We start from the raw sequence: 21206 nt of genomic DNA, 5'->3' as shown, positions 1-21206 counted from the left end.
TTCTGAATAAACACAGTTTTCTAATACCATTTATCCACAGTAACACCAGGCACCTCGCACTGAAATCCAGAGTCCAGAGTGCTAACCACTACGCCATGGAACCTCTCTTAGGCACCTGGCACTGAAATCCAGAATGGTTAGAGCAGCAAAAATAGAACTACCAAATTCCTGGCCCCACCCGAGACCGAGGGAATCAGGAACCCAGGTGAGTGTGCTGCACTCAAGTTGGAGGACGGCTGGACCAGAGCACTTCCGTGTTCTGCCTCCTAACTCTGGCTGGTGGCACAAGGCTCTCTTCCATTGGCCTGAGGGAACAACTGTTTGAAACTGTCTCACATCCTGACGTTAGAGTGCCCAGAGCTCCAGATGTGCTCAGGAGGAAAAGAATAGTGTTTGTGCATGAGGGGAGGGGTTCCACGCACATCACACTGAAAAGGGAATCTGTTAAAAGCCCAATTATAACTAGCTCATTTGCCATCTTCTCTTGGCTTCCAGTGTACATGTTATCCGTCATTTTTGCTAACTGGGCAAAGTTCATTCTTAATAAATTCAAGCCATTTCTAGAAAAAGAGGAGGATAGCTTGAGACATTGGTCTTGAAAAAAAATTCTATGAACTTACAACTCTTACTTCAACTTTCTGTACACAGTGGATTTGTATTGATGTGTTTTGCTGTTCTGTCCTCTTGTTTGAGCTCAGACCCTTCAGTGTTGAGATGTTCTTTTTGGATTTAACTCTCTCCTGAGATGAGGAAGATCCTCTGGCCCCATGCACCTCACTGCTCATCACATCCCCCAAGGGAACTCCCGTTTCCTGCCCAACCTGCCCTGCTCTCGAGGGGGCAACCAGACAAGTGATCACAGGGCATGTGGGGAGAAAAATTCAAAATGACTTTCCAGTATACGGGCCTTGGTTTTTAGTGGCTCATACACACCTGTTCACCTCTCACTATAGCAGAAGTAGTCAGTAATTGCTGGTAAATGGGAATCAGCTTTTAAAGAGGCCACTCTTGGCTACACTAAGCTATACTCTCCAATTCTGCTGGTACAGCTTAAGTGCACGCCTGCAGTGGCTTTGGCTGTCCAGTCGTCATGGCCTCTTCCTCACAACTGTCACACACCCAATATTCAAGTTTTCCAGTTGAGACGATAAATCTGAACTACTCAAACTCTAAGTATAAGGAAGCTAGTTTTAATGCATATGTAACATGGTCTGCCGTTCCCGCTGTAGGGCTGAAGACGCCAATGGAGACTGGTCAATGGTCATGGGACACCTAGTGTGAATTACAGGTTACCACTCTGGCCAGACTTTAAATGCTTCCAGGTCTCAGGCCTATGGTTAATCCAAATAAAAAAGGTTACTGCTTACACTTATCAGTGTAACTTCCTTTTCATAATTTACTGGAACTGGAAAAAAAGTAGAACAAAATGTATACAATTTAGCAATTTTACAAAACATTAGTTTAGCAAGATGATATTGGTTACAGTCACCAAAATTAAGACTCGACATATTTTGCACTGCCACTTCCATGAAAAAAATCAGAGAAATAAGAAGTCACTGGCTGCAAAGTCACAACAGAAACAATTTAAACTTTACATACAACAGAAAAGGTCAATTGTCCCCAATAATACCACAGACGCAATCGCTCAGCGGCTCCCCATGCTGCCACACGTGACTGGAATGTTTCTCAGAGTCGGTCTTCTACGTGAGCCATCGGCTTTCCGAGACCAACACTTGAAGCATTAGATGTAATACAAAATAAGGAGTTCTTTATTATTTATACAAAAGTTGTACATTAAAAACAAGTAAGATTCAACAACTCTGCTGACCCCCCTGAGGAAGCTCTTACGGGTCCATCCAAGAGCCCTGCATGAATGTTTCCGTCACCGACCTCCTGGCCATGGGACGAGGGATGCTCCTTCCACAGCCATTCACGCGGTGCCTCCACTGGCTCTGAGAGCTGACTTTCCCTTTCATGAGGCTCAACAAGTAAGCAAGGGTTCCCTGGACACCATTAAAGACCACCGTCTTCTCCGGCCCAAGCTTAAAGTGTTGTACCAGTTTATCAGTTGACTTTTACTTATTTCTTGAACACTTTCAATAAACTCCTAGCACAAGAAGCTTTATTACAACATATACAGATTTGATAGAGTTCTTTACAAAAAGCTATCTAGATTTTTCAGCTAAATAAATTTAAGTGTCATTTAAGAAATTAAAATTGGCTTCCAGAAATGGTAATTTTCTTCCAAACTTGTGTTTTCCCTCCTGAGTTTGGAGAGAGGTCACAGACTTGTATGTCAGTGATAAACAGAGCCACCTTTGTCTAGCAACATTAAGTGCTCTTGTATCTTTAACATAGAGCACAAAACTCTGTTTCTTAAAGCCTTATATGCTGAAAGGCATGCTACAGCCAATCGAGACAAACATTTACATTTAGACAAGAGTCCTCTCTGAACAAACAGCAGCCTGCAGAGATAAATGCAGTGATTTGTTTTCTTGAAAGAGAACTATTTAGCACTGCTTAGCACTTTATTCCATAATTTGGGAATAAGAGTAATTTTTCCCTTGAAGAAAGCAGGTCCCCTTCTGAAGAATCGTATCGGCTATCCCCCACAAAAATCAAAATAGACCAGCACCAAATGAAGTATTAGTGTACAAAAAATAAACTTAGCTCTTATTTCTTAAAGTTCTACAACCCAGACTTAATAAATTAACTATGAAATCAGGAGTTTTGTCAGCTACAATATAATTTAAAAATCCATTTTCAATCAGGTTGGGGCAGTGGGGTGTGGACAGGAGGAGGGTTTAATCTCACACTGATCACCATGAACTCCGTGAATTTCATCAAAAGAAAACACTGTTTTCCAGCTGTATTCTTTCAGAAGTGTGCTGCAGATTACCATCTGTGATGCTTTAAAGGCGCAGCATCCATGTTGAGATCTCTCCAAAGAGCACAGCATGTAAAGCATGTAAACTGTTTTCAGATCCGAGGAATCTGTATGGAAAGGAGAACCTTAGACTTTCTGAAAGAGCCAGAAACCAAGGAGTCGTCTCACTGATCATGTCTATTCATCCTCAACAAGACACCGCACTGAGCTTTCTAATTCACAGATTTTATGTTAGTCCTTTAGAACCCAAGGCCTGTGTTGCAGTTCACAGCTGTCAGGCTATTCAAGCTGCCTTCTTAGTGCAGGTTCCTTGCAGGTCTTGTAAATTTATCTTTGACCTGTGGCAGAAAAAGACAAAGTTGAGATATACAAAGTATCAAGAACACAGGTTAAGTTGGGACTATTCCTGTATCTGAGAAGTAGGGTTTTATGCTGCATATTTTAAGTACAGGGAAGACATGTTAAATAAATCTCTAAGTCTCACCTGTTGTGAATCATGTGACTTCTGACAAGATGTCCTGCTGCCAGTGCTGCCATCAGCGACAGTTCCCCAGCCATCACCGTACCGCACACGATTCGGGCAAGCTGCCGGGCATTCTCCCCGGGATTGTCTTTGCACGCTCCTTGGACGCCCAGCATCTGCGGCCGGGGACAGACACAGCACGACTCACCCTTAAAGTCATGGCAACAACTCCCTACTCAACCAACTGAAATGAGGGCAACTACGCTGGCATCAGAGTGGAGCTGCGCTCCACTGAAGTACTGCATCTCCAGGATCTGACAGCCAGTGCCGACCGCGGTTAGCGAAAACCCACAGCCTGGCTGGAGTGCACTTATCGGAGTAGGTGCACAGTCATTTGTTCTCTCAATCTGCTTTCTCAGTTTACTAAACCTGTGCCTGAACGTGCTTGCCTGGGCACACTGGATTAGGCCAGTGGGAAACAGGAGGATAAAAAGACCAGCTAAAATACAGAGGTGAGTGACAGGTGGTATCAAGTAGAAACACAAGAGAATCCCAATGAGTCAGAACCAGGCTTGCGGTCCCTGGGGTCGGGGCCCAGTGTGTCTTACCTGCAAACAGGCTTGCTGGGGGAGCAGGTTGGTCCCACCACCCACAGTTCCTATTTCTATAGACGGCATGGTGCAGCTGATGTACAAGTCTTCATTTGTGGGACCACTTGCTTCCATTAAAGTGATACAGTTTGAGCTCCCAACATTCTGTGCTGCATCCTGAAAAGAATAAAAAGGAGAAATATAAAACTTCCCTCCCTGAGAACGATGGAAGACAAGAGAGGAGGCGGGAGGCCTCACCTGCCCACAGGCGATGTAGATGGCGGTTACGATGTTCGCTGCGTGGGCATTGTAGCCGCCGAGACTCCCAGCCATGGCCGAGCCCACCAGGTTTTTATTAATGTTGACCTCAATCATTGCTTCTGTAGTGGTCTTTAACACCTAGAAAACAGAGTTGTACACATTTTACGTCTTTGCCCAGAGGATCCAGGAGTGGGTTACCCAGATCTATTCTCTATACCTCCAGAAAACAAGAGTTTAGATGTGGCTCCATGTAAGCCCTGTCCTCAATAACAGGAGCCTCAGTAAAGTTTGTTCCTGTGAATGCTACACAGAGGGGCAAGATGTGATGAGAACGGTTGTCTTTAACATAAGACATGCGCCCACACATTCAGCTTTACTTAGAATGTTAATATTCCTTTGCCCAGTTTTTTAGTCCAATGAAAGAGTAACAAAATAAAATGTTCATCTAATTACTCACTTCTCTGACAACCTTGGCTGGAATGACAGCTTCACAAACCACAGACTTCCCTCTTCCCTCTATCCAATTTATAGCAGCAGGTTTCTTGTCAGTGCAGTAGTTACCGCTAACTGCTAGAATCTGCATTTCGGGGAAATACTCGTGAAGTTTCGAAAGTGCTTTCTCTGTACCCTGTTAAAAAACAAAATGAAACAACAAAACTACATTAAAACACACAAGGTTATTTATAGATCAGAGGCTTTATTTGTATCTAGTAATAATACTAGTACTTCCAACTACGATAATAGTTCTAAGTACAATTACTATACTTCAAAGAAACTGAGCTCAAAAGTAACAGCTGTCTTATTAACCATCACAGTGACTAATTTCTAAGCCAAGTATAGATTCCTAATGTTTCTTTCTAGATAGGAAAATGAAGTTCTTTGTAGTCACTGATGAATAGAATGATGAGAATATAATGAGCCCATTAAGATATACTCAGTGAGAATATAATAAAGTCTAAATGAAATATATCAAATATAAACAGCACCAATTAACAAATGCCTGATGTATATAACATGAGTTACAGAATCAGGATTTACCTTTCAATCAAAATCTTACAATTAACACTTTAAGTAGTATATGTACATGGTACAAAATTCAAAGTACAGAAGGGCATCAAGTAAAGAGTGAGTCTGGTCCTCGCTCCTGGGACAAGCCCTCCTGCTAGTTCTGTTACAGTCCCTCCATGCTCACCTTCGAAATCATGTTCATCCCCATGGCATCACCTGACTTGGACTGGAAACGGATGTAAAGGTTGCGTCCAGCCACACTCATATGAAGTTTCTGTAGACGTGCGAATCTGTAAACAAAAGAAGGAAAGATTTTTAGTTTTTTTAAGAAACCAGATATCTTAAAATCTAGTTTAGTTGATTCATTTTCATATAAGATAAAGCTCATGGAGATTACTTATTAAATATATTTTCTTCTTCAATTAACATTATATTAGAATACCACTCCAACTCTGTCTCATCCTTATTTTTCCTTTTTTTAATCTGAAGTTTGCTTTATTGAATGATTGGTAGGGTGACAAAACAGGGCACCTCCCCAACCAAAGCATTCTGCTGTTTTCTTCTGTAACGGGATCCCATATGATAAATACCAGGGAAGTGCTTCCTAAAATGTGTTAAATAATTCAGAAAAATAGTATTCAAAAGCTTTACATTTCAAAGTGTATACTCTTACACAGGTTGTTTATAATGTCTTTCTACAATTCAGTATCAAACTCTTGGCATCTTATCTATTTCATGTCTGTCTCATTCTTACATGCTGCAAGAAGGGAGGGCTGCAGACGTCATTTTATCATAAATTAAAAGTCAAAAAAAAAAAAAAAAACCCAAGCATATAAGCTTGAACTACGCTGGGGTTCTCATTTGTGTTGATTATACTTCTTTATAAATTTAGTTTTCTATATTCAAAGTAAATCTACTATACTAACATTCACTTCTATCCTGCTTGGAAAATCTTTTTCTCAGGCCATTCCGCCCGAGGGCAATTCTAGGTCAAAACTCCTCCAGGGCAAAGTTACAGCCTAATCAAAGTGAGCCTTATAAAACCAACACACAAATTTATCAGCTCACATTATTTTTTTCTAATTAATCTCCATGGAGAGATGCATTTATATCAACATTCTGCTCCCCCCATGACAACCACACAATCATATTACTCATTCAGAATGAATGGATTTAAAGTTGATATTGTGTTATATCATCTTAAGCAGACAGTATTGTTAACAGTTACGTTTACCCATGCCAGAAGATGGCACTGGTTCTGAAATGAGCATAAATGCATATATAACTCCCCCCAACACATGCCTGCTGGTGCTGTCGAATGCCTCCTTTATCACTGAGAACCCGTCAGGTGTCTCGAGCCAGGCCTTCACTTCTGCAGAGTCACAAGCACGGGGAAGACGCACCACTGGGCCACGGGTCATCCCGTCTGCAAGGACTCGGCTGCTGGCACCTCCACCAAGCTGTGCAGAGTATGTTACAAAAGTACACGTTAATCCTGAGAACAGTTCTGCTGGTCCCAAAAGGAGTCCTTGAACGCCCCCAAACCTCTTCTCACTGCCTGGCCTAACGTGTATCGTAAAACAGGCAAATACAGGAACGTCAACTTACGCCTATCGCTCTGCAGCCTCTGTTAGTGCTGGCCACCAGGCAGCCTTCTGTTGTCGCCATCGGAACCTGAAATTCTTTTCCATCGAGGAACAGAGGTCCTGCCACTCCAACAGGGATGGGCATATATCCAATAACATTCTCACAACAAGCTCCCATCACCTAAAAGGTAAAGTCGGGCACTAAGTGAAAATCTATATAGCAAATATACAGCCCTTGTCATTAATAACTCTCTTCAAACTTAATCCTTTAGTGTATTTTTCAACCAAACTTTTGAAAATACTAAAATCTTGAGTAATGACTATAAATAACACTAGGAAAAAGTTTTTAAATTTTCACCACCCATGTCATAAGCAAATTACAAAATTACAGTAAAGTGATTTAAAAAGGAAAATGCTTTATAAAACTATGTATGTATAATAGATGAGTCAAGAAAAAGACTAAAACAACCACAAGAAAAAAAAAAAGAAAAAAAAAAACTAAAGATTAAAGCTACAAAGCAAACTTGCTCAAATCAAAAAATAACTTACCAAGGAGTAATTATAGTCCCTGTAAGGTAGATACTGGAGAGAAGAAGGCTCTGGAAGTTTTTTGGAAAGTAACTGTCGGCGAATAGATACACCTCGTTCATGGGTTTCCATCAAAGTTTCCAATTTGTAAGCTGGGATATGCTTAGCATTGACTAACTGGATGATCTCAGCATCACTAAGGAATTTTGCACCTTTCTAAAGAAATGAAAAAAAAAATGGAAGGGGGTTGAGAGAGGGAGAAGACAGAAGACTTGAAGACTGTTTCTCATACTATTCATGATAAATAAGCCATTTAATACAAACAGTGCTCTCAACAGAACTGAAACACAAGTACTTTAAGAGACAAACCCAAAGGAATTTTGCCTTCTAAAGGAGATGATTTGCGTAGAAGTAAGAACATCAAAATGAAAGTAAATTCTCTATAAAAATGTGAAAACTAAACAACAGTAAGACCAAAACACTAAATTTTGCAAGTGAGGTTCATAGGAAAAAAAAAATCCAGAATTAAGATTCTGACAGCCACCCTGTAAGTTCTGTTAACAGCAGGACAGTTGAGATATCAGTACACGTGTTAAGAGGAATGAGGGAAAGGAAAGTGGTGGAGAGAAACAAAAACAATCTCTCACTCACGTGTGCATAAATTAAGAACGAACCAGAGTAAGCAGATATGGACGGGACACAAGGGTCACACTAGAGCACTCATGGGCTCACATGGTCATATAGGCAGGACACCCCATTCGAATGTCAGAGAGGAAGACGAGCCTCCTCACGAGCATCAAACTTACTCTGAAACAAACAGAAACCACCCTTCTTCTATCTCTGAAGGTCATTTCTGTGTTCAAGCTTTCCTAGGCCTTAACGTACTGGTGAGAACACAGCAGCTGCTCACCTCTTTAGTAAAGCAGGAAGTACTGACTGAGTCAGCACATCTTGGACTCTTGACCTCGGCTTTACCATTCCTACATGTGTTACTGTGGGACATACTTAACCTTCCTGGAGCCTCCGTTTTTTTCATCTAAAAAAAGGAGGTAATTCTGCCTATCTTACAAGGTTGTAGGGAATAAATAAGACCAGTAAACCATGAAACATGGTGCCTAGAACTTAGTAGGTACTTGAATGCTGCAACTTCCTTCCTTCCTTTACTAAAAGAGCTCCTTTCCTCAAGAAAGATACCAAGCCTGAGCTGACGTGATTTTCTCACCTCTGCATTTCCAAGTATCTGCAGACATTCTTCATTAGGCCGAGGCTCCGTAGGAAGTTCAATTTCAGGTTCCTGTGTCTCTACATCGAGTAAGGAGGAGTTACCGACCACAAATGTAGCTCTGTTTGAGGTGTCAGTTTCTGCCACTAAGGGTTTTATAACCTCAGCTGTTCAAGAGATCAAAAGAAATCTTACAACACTGACCTTGAGTTTGAAAGAAGACTCAACTTCTCAACAAATCAACGTTGGAAGAACGGAAAATGAAGAAGATAAGAAATCACCTTTTCTTTCTCTGTTTGTCCTGGGCTCCTCCTCCACCGCATGGAGTTTCTGGTCATTTCTGACCAGCAGAGGTTCACGTCTACAACAGTCGTCTGTGACTTTCTTTTGGGTCACTACAGGAGATGTGATAGGGTTTTTTAATGAGAGTGTAGATTCTGTTTCTGCTTGTTCAAAGAAGATGTACTTGACAGCCAAAAGGAGAGCTAAACTTAGGGTAATAACTTGTTCAATATCCATGCTGATCATTCTAAATAAAAGAAAGCAAATTACAGTGTTATTACCCAGAAATGTAAAAGGTACAACCTAAACTTTCAGCAGCACAGAGGGCTATGGTTCATACACAGCAAAGCAGGTCTCAGGGAACTTACTTCGAGAGATAAAATTGCCAGAGGGAAACACTTGGTTCAATTCTCTTGGACACATTTTCATCCAGTCCTAAAGAAACCTTGGAATTGTCTACTGTACTGTTTTGAGGAGAAGGATCAGCTATCCAGCGACTGTGAGCGTGAACAAGAACCAAACCTAGAGACTGAAATAAAAATTAAAAAATTATGTATCCTCTGCGTATCAATGGAACTTAAATTTCCTATCCTTAGGAACTGGATCACCAAATACTATTTTCCTTCCACGGCCTCCCCTTTCCATGAAGAGAAAGGCCCAGGGTTGCTATGTGACTGAATTAAGGCACGGCCCCACTAGACTGCTGAAAGCCTCCCAAAGAACAGATTTTCAGAGACAAAAAGTAGAGGAACTTGAAAAACCTACTTAGGGGAGAGAGAAGACTAGGGACCTCAAAGAAATGAGAAAAAAGTTAAGGGGAAAAAAAAAGGAAGAAGAACAGTGAAGGAGTCAAAAATTATAGAAAGATAAGAAGGAAAAAAATTAAAAAGCAGAATGTGACCCTGGAACCGAAGATACTGAAGGGAGAAGAAAACTGTGTGATTACCATAATCATCTTCACCCTCTGAGTAACAGGATTTGGTTTATTTTCTTCTTCTTCTAAAACTCGGGCAAAATGGCTGAGCTGCCAAATTGGACGCCCCTCACGGCTTTCCCGAGAAAGCTGCAAAGGAAGTCAGTGTGACATTAGAAGGTGGCGATTTTATTTGGTGAATTAATATAATGAGAAATATTACTCTTCCACTAAGGCCATTAGCAAGAACCACTCTTACCTCTAAAACCAAGGACACACAAGCTGGGAAGAAAGTCATGAACACGAAGTAGTTGGCGAGAACCGACATGCAGCCAAAGCAGCACATTATTTCAAGTTGCCGCACCCCTGGTGAGAGAAGAATTAAACGTATGAGCCAGCAAAAGAGTCTGAGTATGTGAGATGCTGCATACATCACAGGGACTCTTCCTACAGGTAGACAAACACACGAAAGCATTAGTATATTAGGCTCTTTGCCATCTACTCAGAAAAAGAATTAGGAACTCAGAGGTGCTGTGAAACCTGAGGGCACACAGGAATGACTTCCTCAAGGTCAGAGACCCTGTCCTCTCCAGTGTCCCCTACATCACAAAGCCAGGCCTAGCGGTGTTAATACCCATTTGGTCATCCCCGTTTATCAAACGGTAGTGCCGTTTTGAGACAGGACATCAAGGAGATGCTCCTCTAAGGGAGCAAGCCCCCCACAGTTACACTATTGCTCCAACCCCCCTCATTACCACAAGAGCAAGTCACCTGAGGACTAAGGACTTTTTTGTACAAAACTCACTGCCAGTTATGCCTTTCCTGACATAGGAGCGTGGTAAATATTTTACCTGACGTGTACTACTGAACTCTAAGTTCAATATAACCTCTGTGGTGTTCACTGATGTTCTTACAGTTTTGCTTCATTTCACTTGATCTGTTTTAAAAAATGATATAATGCAACAAAGCAACCCAAGATCCAAAATTAACAAATGTTCCACTATGAAATGTTTAAGGTATCATTTGGTATTCTTCTCAAATAGAAGGGAACAGAATTATAGAGTTGGAAAAAGATTAGATAACCGAATCGCACTCCCTCACTTTACAAAGAAACTTGAATATAAAACATATTTCCGACGTCACTCATTAAATATAAAAATGTTTTAAAATATAAATAAAAATTGATTGCCTTTTCCTATAAAAACTGCTAACTGTAATAACAAAAAACTCATCATTGTATTTTATTTTCTTAATTGTAATAGATCATTTAACTAAATAATAGAAAAAAGCACATATCATATTTTTAAAAAATTCAACAGTAATTACTCTCAAGTGCAGAAATTCAAGAGAATAGAAAATTACAATGACAAAAGCATTATGAATAACCTGCATCTAAATAGTAGCCAAATAGAACCTTTTCAAAGGTGAGACTAAGGAAACTGTACTTGACCACTGCTTTTACCACCTGCTGTCTCCTCTTTCCCTCTGTAACTACTGCTGTCGTCACGTGTCCTACAGGCATTCTTCCTTCCTGTCCCGAAACAGTCTCTGTGCCACTGTTACTACAAGGAGACAGCACCAATCTACATACTTCCAAGAAGACTTGGAAGACTTTTTTCTTTTTTCATTGGCTTTCCAAAGAGTTACTTCCTAGTTCATATGTGTTAAATCTGTTCTTTTATTCTACCCTAAGTCAAATCCCTAATTTTACCATTTCCATATACCTATAAATGTCTCCTAACTGGTTCACCAATGACAAATCTAATTACTTCCTTGTCCGCTGCTCTGAACTTTTATGACCAAACTCATCACCCCACTTTCCACATCAGTCTTCACTGCTTTCCAAATCAGTTTCAAATGAAGAATCCTTGGTTTCATGGCCCATCACCAGTTCCTAGCTAATTCTCTCTTCATATATGCTGTTCTGCTTGAATAAAACCACACAGGTATATTTTCACCTGGTCAAAAACACTCTTCTTGATTGTGGTGGCAGTTACATGACTACATCTTTGTCAAAACTCAAAACTACACCCCAAAAGAGTAGATTTTTAGAAATGTACATTAAAATAATTGTAAAAAATCTTATTCTTTAAACAAGTTTTGAATGACAGGCTAAATAATTGAATAAATAATAAGTTCACTCTCAGAAAGTCAGAAGAAACATTCCATATTTAACACACTACCTAGCGAAGAGACCTCAACTAATACCAACAGCCAACTATTCTCTTAAAAGTTAGATAATTTACTTCTGAAAGAAACCCTTACTCTGAGGGCAGTAAGGTACTAGGCAATATGCTAGAACAGTAGTTAACTAAGTGTGGCCTCCATGAGAAAGCCATAAAATCTAGTCTTAATTGACTGGGAAGCCTTGACAATAGCATGATATATTCATTCTGGCAAATTTCCACATGAGGCCATAATTTTGTCCTATATAATGGAGTCCTATGTTTGATATTTAACATGAAATTCTCTACTATTCAATAAGGATGAAGAAACCTATGTGTTGATGTCAATGCTGGGTACACGTTAAGATGAACTGCATACTGTCTGATTAAAACTTCCTAACCACTCTATTACGTGGATCCAACTTAGATCTGTCCCACTCCTGACTTCTGCAATGCCTCCTACATAACATGGAACCAAGTCCCTAATTTACCCTAAGCAACAGCAGGCGCTGGAATGTGCTTTCCAAATGAGCCTGGAATACAATGTTGGTTAAAAATCAAACAAAAACATCAAGTCATCAAAAAAGTGGAGCACAGGAAAAAAAGATGGCAAGAGTGAAAATAAATCAGTAACCTACTAAGTTTTCACTTAAGCAGACAGACATAAAGTCAGATCAGATATACCCACATATTCATACAATTAAAAAATTGTAAGAGTAATGTCAGACTTTTAAAAGCCAGAATTTAAGAATAATTGATATAATCTATTATGTTCTTTTTTCTGTTCATCTACAAACTTATTTTAAAACATATTAAAAACTGCTTACAAACCTGACATGGTACCAACTCCAATCACAAGACATTCCACAAGAGCATCGAGGGTGAATGTGGGACCTAAAATTGCCATTCCACGAGCAATATTTTCCCTTACTTCATCCTAGAACACACCAAACATATCAATGAGAGTAAGGCATAAAATAACTTTTTAAAAATGTTAGCGAGCATCCTAGGGCTTCTACTAAATCTGTTTTACTATATCAAGAATAAAATATGCAATATGATAAGATTAACAGGCATTCCAGATACAAAGCATGCTAATAATATAGAGGACTGAAAAAAAAAAAAAGCACGTATACAGTGCCCTGCTTTCTCTGTCCACTGAACGAGATACTTCTCAGGGAGATTCCTTTGAGGTGGTGCATTAATTCTGCCATTTAAACCCCACGTAGTTAAATCTACAACATTTTATAGTTTGGCTACCAATGACAGAAGTTCTTAGTTGCAAATTTTTTAAGATCATGTTACTATTATGAAACCTAAATCACATCCTTATCAAAATGCTCAAATGATCATAAACATTTATCAAAAACATAATCAGGGCAGAAGTATATGATATATTATACTCAGATACTCTGAGTAGTACTCAAAATGTTAGGTTCCTTAAAGTGAATAATGAACGCACCAAGATAAAACTTTAGATGTGAAATAATGCTAGTGTTAATTCAAGGGGTTTAGAAATCAATCTACCTTGAGATTTTCCCATTAGATCCTGTCTGTTCTCTGGTATTTTTCACTAGAGAGATACTCTGATTTATCCAAAAGACATATTACCTTAAATTCTGAAACCTTCAAAAAGGAAAATGGGGAAGATTCCAAATTCTAGACGCTGTGAAATTACAACTGAGTCCTTACACAAATGGGACAGTTCCTGGGGTACTTAGGAAGACCAATGTTAGGGCTTGACAATTAAAACTGTGGGAAATTCCTGAATCTTGGATTATGAAGAAATTCTATCAATCCCCCCTATTAATGTAAACAATCTGGAAAAAAGAATACCAGTAACATTCACATCTTGTAAATAATACCTGTGAGTTGGAACTGAGGGCAAACTTTGCTAGAGCACTTGCTCTGGAAAGGTCAATCAAAAGTAGGAAAAAGGGCAAAGCTTCACTGGAGAAAAAAAAGAAAGAAGACAAGACGATCAGGTATACTTAACAGAAGAAAAAAAAAATCACTTAAAAATTGCTTTCTAAAACAAAACTTTCCTCTGTCCCATATATCTTCTGAGCTCTGGTATGTGTGACTTTCTGCAGACCAAAAGCTATACCCTCTACTCCTTTGATATCCTCAAAGCGAAATATATTAGTTCGCTCAAAATATTTGTTAAAAATATTTTTAATGTTAAAAATGTCAATATATTTACACAGAAACACCTTTTGATAATTTTATAGCAAAGTTATCATCCTTAGTTAAAAATGTGTCCTTGTCAATTAGCATGGGGAAAAAAGGGGGAACACAGGTATCCCCTACTTTTTGAATGTTCACTTTATGCCACTTTACTTTTATAAAAGACCTACATTAGTACCTGTCTTTGCCAACCAAAAGAAATCCAAAGAGGATTTTCACTTTTACAAAAAAGGTTAAAAAGTGAAAATAGTGTTGGGTGTTGTTTCGCAGGGAGCCGTTACAGAGGCAGCGGGCACCTGGAGCGGAAGAGTGAGAGTGCCACTGCCCGGAACTACGCTCAGCACCTCAGCATCGAGCTGCCAGGGCTCGGAACTGTGTCTGTGAGCTCCCTGTGTGCATCCATTGGCGAGGTGTGTCCTAGGTAATTGCTTCTTCCCTTAACAAAGGTTTCACAGGAAAGCTGTACTTTCAGATAGCAACCAGTATACTGTATTTAGTTTTGTTTTGTTTTCATTAATTACTACCTGTGGAAGGATAAACTAAACAACCTTTCTGGAGACTAAATTGGCAATAATAGCCCTTAAAAGCCCTAAAAACTTACACAGCTACTGTTTCACTCTTAGGAAAGTATCCTAAGAAAATGGCTATGCATAGGAACAAAAAATTAGCTACAAAGACATTTATCACAGTGTTGTTACTACTGGAAGAAATTTAATAACCTAACAATCCAATCTAGAGTATTAAGTAAATAAACTACATTATATTCATACATGGAAACACTAGACAGCTATTATAAATAATTTAGTTTAGCATTAAAGACATGCAAAGATGTTGATAAAATGTTACTAAGCATAAATGTTATAAAGCAATATATAGAGTATGATCTCAGAATTTTTCTTTAAGTATAAAAAAAGTGGGAAAGGATATATACTAAAATGTTAACAGGTATTAAAATTAGCCAAGTGATTACATGAAAAGTTTTCCCATATTTTCTATAAACTTTTGACAATTTATATATTATAATACTTTATAACATGGAGAGGAAAAGTTTTTAATGATATATTTTGAAAGAAAGTATATTTATAATTTAAATACTTACTTCAAGCCTGTCAATTCTTTATCTAAGAAATGAATGACAACTGTACTGAATACGAAACTTGAGAAAATTGTGAAGAGGCCAGCAATACCTAAAGCGACAAAATTCAACAAACTGAAAAAACTTCATCTTTTATTACACACATAACCACATATAGTCCCATACAATATTATGAAAGAAATAATACTATTTTCTCCAGATTATTAAAGGCTCAAATATCAGAATGTCTAACTCTCAGTAAAAAATGAAACTACTGAATGCATACAGCACACTTTAAGCAATACACACATTTCCACACACATGATTTGAACAAACAGGTGTATTTCCACAGAAAGTCAAAAATTTGATAACACATAAAGAAGTTAATGTATAAAATGATTACCCAAAATATATTTTGATCCAAGTTGGCGTAAATTCTGGAACTGGAAGTAAATATATAGGATTGCTATGCATCGTGTTATTGTGAGAATTATAATGTCACTGCTCAAAACATCCTATTGGGAGAGAGAGAAAAAAATCCCAATCAAAATAAGAATTTTTATTTTGTATGCATCATTAGGTTACATCATCATGATAATGTAAATGTATGCACAATACAAGTCAAATAAAATACTAAAATGCAAATCAATAATTAACTCCAATTTTTAAACAATCCAATGTTTAAGCCAATAATTTTTCACTGTTAGTCACTTACGAAAGTTATATTTTTCAAGTAAAGTCAATTACACTCATTTGTATAGCAAAGGCAAAAAGTAAAGTACTTCCAGAGCATTTTCATACTATGTAAGTAAATCAAAATGTGAGGTAAGTTCATGAATACTGAAATAAAAATTATACTCATACCTTTTTTTGATTACATGGTCTCTAAAAGGAGACATTCTTTAGAAATTAAAAATAGTAGATGGTTATAGCTCAGTGGTAGAGTGCACACTGAACATGCATGAAGTCCTGGGTTCAATCTCCAGTACCTCCATTAAAATAAATAAATAAACCTAATTAATTACCCCCACCACCCACAAAAAAAAATAAAAATAAAATAAAATTTATTTAGCTAATATCAAATTAATTTCACAAACCTCTTCAAACTTTGGACATTCATAATTCCAACCACAGATCTTATTGTTACCAGTAAACATGTTCATGGACATCATACAGATGGTCAGTGTCACAGTCCCCACTATGACTTCCCAGGGATGGGAGGCCACAAAGAGGCCATGCATTCGGAAAAGTCTTGACAACATTGTAGCTACAGAATCCTTGGATCCTAGAAGGAATATAAGTATAAATACTTAGACTACAGCTCACTATATTTTTAGGAAAAGATTTTAAGGAAAAGTGCATTATAAACCCTGCTTTTGTATGCAGTGTCTTATACATAAGAGTAACACAATTTGCTAGTGTTCCATATAATTCTGTTACAGTTCAGTAACTCTCTTATTACTTCTTTACTTACAACACTTAAATCCTCTATTATTCACTAACAAACAACTTAAAAGGAGCTATTTCTTACCAGTTATATGAATTCAAGCATTTAAGATCAAATCAAATAAATACTTCAGCCCTTGATATTGTCTGAGTGAAGGAGAACAAAGCAGAAACCAAAAATGAGAAATAACCATTCACATTTATTTTCTGATTGCCCTGACAAATGCGTATAAGCATCCTCTTCATTCTCTACATTCTAGTTACGCAAAAGGTAAATACCAAACAATCTACTGTAAGTCATTATCTTGGTTTATAAAGCTCCTCAAGGGCAGGAGTCCATTACATTTTTTCCATTCCATACAACAAAAGGCATAATGTCACTAGCAAAATGATGTTTAATAAACCTTCCTAATGTTGCTGTCACTGGAGGTCTTTTCCTAAACTTTAGCCGCTACTAAAATAAAAATGCTGGAACAATACTATAAGACGATGGCTGGCCAAAGTAGACCCACACAGCATTCAAAACTTCCCAGCAGAACATTGGTTATTTTGATCTAATGACTACCATGACTAGACTTCCCCACGTTGGCTGGCTAAATAATAAAAATAATAATTCTGATAATCTGATTTCTAAAAAATGTGATATAATCATTGATCTCTAATATAGGAACTTGCACGCCTTACCTCTTACACTAAAATTAATGCTTACAATAAAGCATATTAATTATCCATAAAAATCAATTAAAATTCAGATTACAAAAGTCAGTCCACTGATTGACAGATTATCAAGAATTCAAATAATCTTACATTTGGGTAATAACTAAGAAAGTGTTTCATTTATTGAAGAGAGAAAATAAAAAGGCAACAAATTAAGGAAGAGAAAGCATTAATCTATCTGAAGGGTTAGAAAAAACAAAATAAGAGTAGCTTTTAGGAACCAAAGCAATTACTAAGTGTCCCCTCTCACTGCATCACTCAGTCTTCTCTCTTCCCTATATCACAGCCACACCAGGCCAAACAGGTACCTGGTTTCCAAACCACAGGTCATAACCCTTCACTGGAGCAATTATCATAAAATCCAGTTTAAATGCTCCATTTTAAAATAAAATAGAAAAAAAATAGCTGTGGGTAAGACATGTGGTATGGGTAGATATTTCCTGAAACATTATGTTTCATGAAACTATACATACGAGTGTGTAGTGGCTTTCAACAAAACATGTATTTCTTACTGTCTCAATTTTAAAAGGCTGAGATGTGGGAATGTGGCATGCATCTGCCTGTGTTCATTCACGCCTTTTCAGCCTTCCTCCTGGAGTCTTATTCCTCATTTCATTCTTCAGTGCCTTGCACTCATATATAGCAGTTGCTCAACAAATACCCACTTAATTAAAAATAAATTCTTAAGCTATGGTAGCATGCATTTTATTGACATGTCTTGAAACAGACCTAAACATGACTTTTAAGTCAGTAGGTTATGGATATAACTCCCCTTCCTTTGAGAGAACATATTAAAGGGGGATAGGGTGGGACAGAGAGGCCATATTTTCTATACTATCCTGGAAAATGAACAACAACAACAAAAATACTTTTTATTAAATTAGCAGGGACTTGGACTTAAAGTATCAGAGAGTATTAATCATATCTCAGATTTGAAACCTACTTCATTTCAATTAAAAGCCTCCTAAGTGCCTAGATTTTCATGATGGTCTTCTATCATATAACTTTCTTATATTTAAAAACAAAAAATGAAACCCTATAAACTAGTCTAAAGGATCAACTAGCATCAGTATTCCAGAAAATGAATTAACTAAAAACATTTCAAAACTAGGTCAAAATTTCTAACACTTCTTCCCCAACAAGCCTTCAACTTAGAATATTCCCTTATCCAGTCAATGAATTCTTCACTATTAAAAGTTAATTTGGTAGAATTAAAAATCTAAGCTGCTAGCAGGAAGGCACCCCAATTTGATCATAAATTTGTTTAGCATTATTAACCCATAATTCTATAATAGGGACATTATGTTTTCCCTCAAAACCTTCATGGTAGCATTGTCAATTCTGGGGCATTTCTTTCCTAGGTGTAAAGTCACCTTTGCAACATTCAGGTAAAGATTTACATATGATCCTGTGAACCATTCCCAAACACTGAGAACATCTATTTGGAAATACAAAATGAGTAACCAAATGTACAAAGGTGTGTCGAAAGTAACCATAATTGCATACAATCCCATTTCTTATGAGCATCTTCCCCATTTCTGTGTGATTATGCATAGCATTTAAATGCCACAGAATCCAATCTTCCAACGTCCTCAGCAGTTACAAGTGGCACTAGGAGGCTACCGGACAACTTACGCAAATTCAAAGAACAGTATTTAGACCACACTGCAATAAAAATAAATTTTAGCTTAAAAAAATCAAGTTAAATAGGCAATATATGCCTTGCTTATTCAGACTGAAGTGTGTTGTAACATTTCAAAGACTTTTCAAAAAAAATGGATAATTTAAATTAAATGGAATCCTCAAACTCTAATCCAGTATGCTAAAAACCACCTATCATGGCCAATTTCAGAAAAGGATGCTTTGGCAACTTACTCTAATTCTTCCCTCCTAGTCAGCACTCTTCCTGGGCTACACATTTCCGTATTTGATTATACACTATCTAACACTGCTCTCAAATTAATTACTGTGTACATTTTGTTTCTTTGAAGGCAAGAACCGTATCTTATACTGAATCATTTTTAATTCCAACAGGATCTAGCATTCTGCTGCTCAACCTAATAATCCTAGAAAAAAAAAATTCTCCCTGGAAATCAGGATTTCTGGATTCTACACCCAGTTCTATGACATAGCACCTCTTTGTAAGTCATGTATCTTTTTATTCACTTACATAGCCAGAGCCCCAAAGTTCTCTGACAAAGTATCAACTGAACCATATGAAACTGCTATTTTTGTAGGGGGAAAATGATCAAATTTCAAGTATCAGGAATTTCACATGCTCAACCTAAATAAATACTGATCAGATGTGGTTATCTATCCACCGTCTAGAAACTAGATCATACAAGAATAAAAAGAGCACACGTGCACACAAGAACACACACTTCATCTGGAAATGCTCACGCCACACACACGTTTCGTATGTTAATGATATAATCTCTACACATTTTTTTAACCTTCATATTACTAACTCTCATTTGTCTTTACTGCCAAGTTTATCATAAATTCTGGAAAGACACTACCACAAAATCCACTCAGTCTATCTCCAAAGTACACTCCAGGTCTTTGCTAGATTACCTCTAAGTCACAAAATGTCTTTCACTGCATGGAGAGAACAATAAATTCACAGCAAACAAAAAATGCATTCTCTACATTGTGTGATGCGGAACTTATACATTATTATTTAGTATGGCCCGGAAATAAATGTTTCCCATGACTTTTCAGGACCTAGTCTAAGGCATGTCCTCAAATCCTGAAGAATTTCAAACGACCATGTAAGATGAAGTACATCAAGCCCCTCCTACCGCAGAAATTGTTCTATTTTATGAACCTCCAAGGTACCGTTTTCCTAACCAAAACTAAATAATTCTGAACAACCTACAAAGTTTGGACAAAAGGACATCAGCACCAAGGAGACTACGACCCTTGCAAAGAAAAAAAAAAAAAGAATCCTTTACGTTGTCGGGAGAATCTCTACATTGGGCTCTGCATCCTCTCAGTCCATTTCTCCTGGAAGTAATCGAATGCATCTATGCAGATCCACGGATCTTTTAGGCTCTGAGCCAGTCAGCAGCATTTTAGGCTCTGAGCCAGATCTTCCCATCACTTTTAAGAAAGGTGCTGACAAACAGCAGAGCCTGGGCGTGTACCCAGTGCGAACAGCACAGCCCAGGCGTGAACGCCTGCACCTGATAGATCTTCTCGCGTCCTCTCCCCGAGCTGCGGGCCGGACTGTCCCCCAACGCCCCAGCATTTCTCGAATCAAGGGGACTCTGAGGTCACCCTGCCCGGCACCCTTTCCGCCCCGACGATCGTTAACTGCGCGGCCAGCACCGCCGACTTCGGACAGGGCCAGCGAACGCGGCAACGCCCCGCCGGTCCACCGATATTGACAGCAGCCCCGAAGAAGCCGGCCCTCCATCCGCCCCTCGGGCCCAGGCTGGCCCGCGGGCTCTCGGCATAGGTGCGGGCCGCCTGTCGGCCCGCCGCGCCTCAAGGACGTCTCCTCGCAGTCCGAGCGGGACCCGGCGCCACCCCGGGCAAAGCCGCCAGCGCCGCACCCCCGGGTCGGCAGGAAGTGCCGGCTGCCCCTTCCCAGGCCGGGCAGAGTTCGAGAACTGCCACCAACACAGCCCTAATCCGCTCCCACCCACCGCCGCCCCGACCACCGCCCTCCTCACCTCCGGATCTCACTAGAGGCCACCGACCCCAGGAGCCGGCGCTCCGCCCGTCTCCAGTCAACGGAGGCGCGGAGCGGAAGGAACCTTCGCTGTACGCACGCTCGGAGCCCGGCGAGACTGTGACCAATAAGGAAGGATCGTCCGATCGTCTAGCCAATCAGCTGGGGGTTGCTCGTCCTGACGGCCCTACGTCATGAAC

The 21206-nt window shown here is 39.0% G+C and overlaps 2 protein-coding genes across 2 annotated transcripts; one reads left to right on the top strand and one right to left on the bottom strand.

Moving 5' to 3' along the window:
* Window positions 1-1369: 1369 nt before the first annotated feature.
* HMGCR (3-hydroxy-3-methylglutaryl-CoA reductase) lies at window positions 1370-21113 on the bottom strand. The gene is made up of 20 exons (XM_031446799.2): window positions 21008-21113; window positions 16265-16452; window positions 15571-15682; window positions 15192-15279; window positions 13771-13855; window positions 12737-12842; window positions 10000-10106; window positions 9774-9890; window positions 9196-9356; window positions 8827-9074; window positions 8546-8712; window positions 7345-7539; window positions 6818-6976; window positions 6512-6669; window positions 5394-5499; window positions 4659-4829; window positions 4199-4339; window positions 3959-4117; window positions 3372-3526; window positions 1370-3225 (listed from the first exon to the last, which is right to left on the bottom strand). The coding sequence occupies exons 2-20, from the start codon at window positions 16427-16429 to the stop codon at window positions 3171-3173; spliced, it is 2655 nt and encodes an 884-aa protein (XP_031302659.2). The 5' UTR covers window positions 16430-16452; window positions 21008-21113; the 3' UTR covers window positions 1370-3170.
* Window positions 20351-21204, top strand: LOC135319249 (mucin-7-like). The gene is made up of 2 exons (XM_064478736.1): window positions 20351-20704; window positions 20791-21204. The coding sequence occupies exons 1-2, from the start codon at window positions 20351-20353 to the stop codon at window positions 21202-21204; spliced, it is 768 nt and encodes a 255-aa protein (XP_064334806.1).
* The last annotated feature ends 2 nt before the right edge of the window (window positions 21205-21206 follow it).

Source organism: Camelus dromedarius, chromosome 3 (genome assembly GCF_036321535.1).
Source record: "Camelus dromedarius isolate mCamDro1 chromosome 3, mCamDro1.pat, whole genome shotgun sequence".
Lineage (NCBI taxonomy): Eukaryota > Metazoa > Chordata > Mammalia > Artiodactyla > Camelidae > Camelus > Camelus dromedarius.
The sequence above is the reverse complement of the archived record's forward strand: the minus strand, read 5'-3'. Positions and strand labels throughout refer to the sequence as shown.

What these genes read in the sequence shown, in the direction of transcription:
- LOC135319249 (XM_064478736.1), top strand. Translation starts at nt 20,351, where the DNA reads ATGCATCTATGCAGATCCACGGATCTTTTAGGCTCTGAGCCAGTCAGC. An exon ending in AACGCGGCAACGCCCCGCCG is followed by an intron (nt 20,705 to 20,790) that starts GTCCACCGATAT and finishes CTCTCGGCATAG; the next exon opens with GTGCGGGCCGCCTGTCGGCC.
- HMGCR (XM_031446799.2), bottom strand. Translation starts at nt 16,429, where the DNA reads ATGTTGTCAAGACTTTTCCGAATGCATGGCCTCTTTGTGGCCTCCCAT. An exon ending in AATGTCCAAAGTTTGAAGAG is followed by an intron (nt 15,683 to 16,264) that starts GTTTGTGAAATT and finishes CTCTCCCAATAG; the next exon opens with GATGTTTTGAGCAGTGACAT. An exon ending in GGATGAACATGATTTCGAAG is followed by an intron (nt 4,830 to 5,393) that starts GTGAGCATGGAG and finishes GTTTTTTAACAG; the next exon opens with GGTACAGAGAAAGCACTTTC.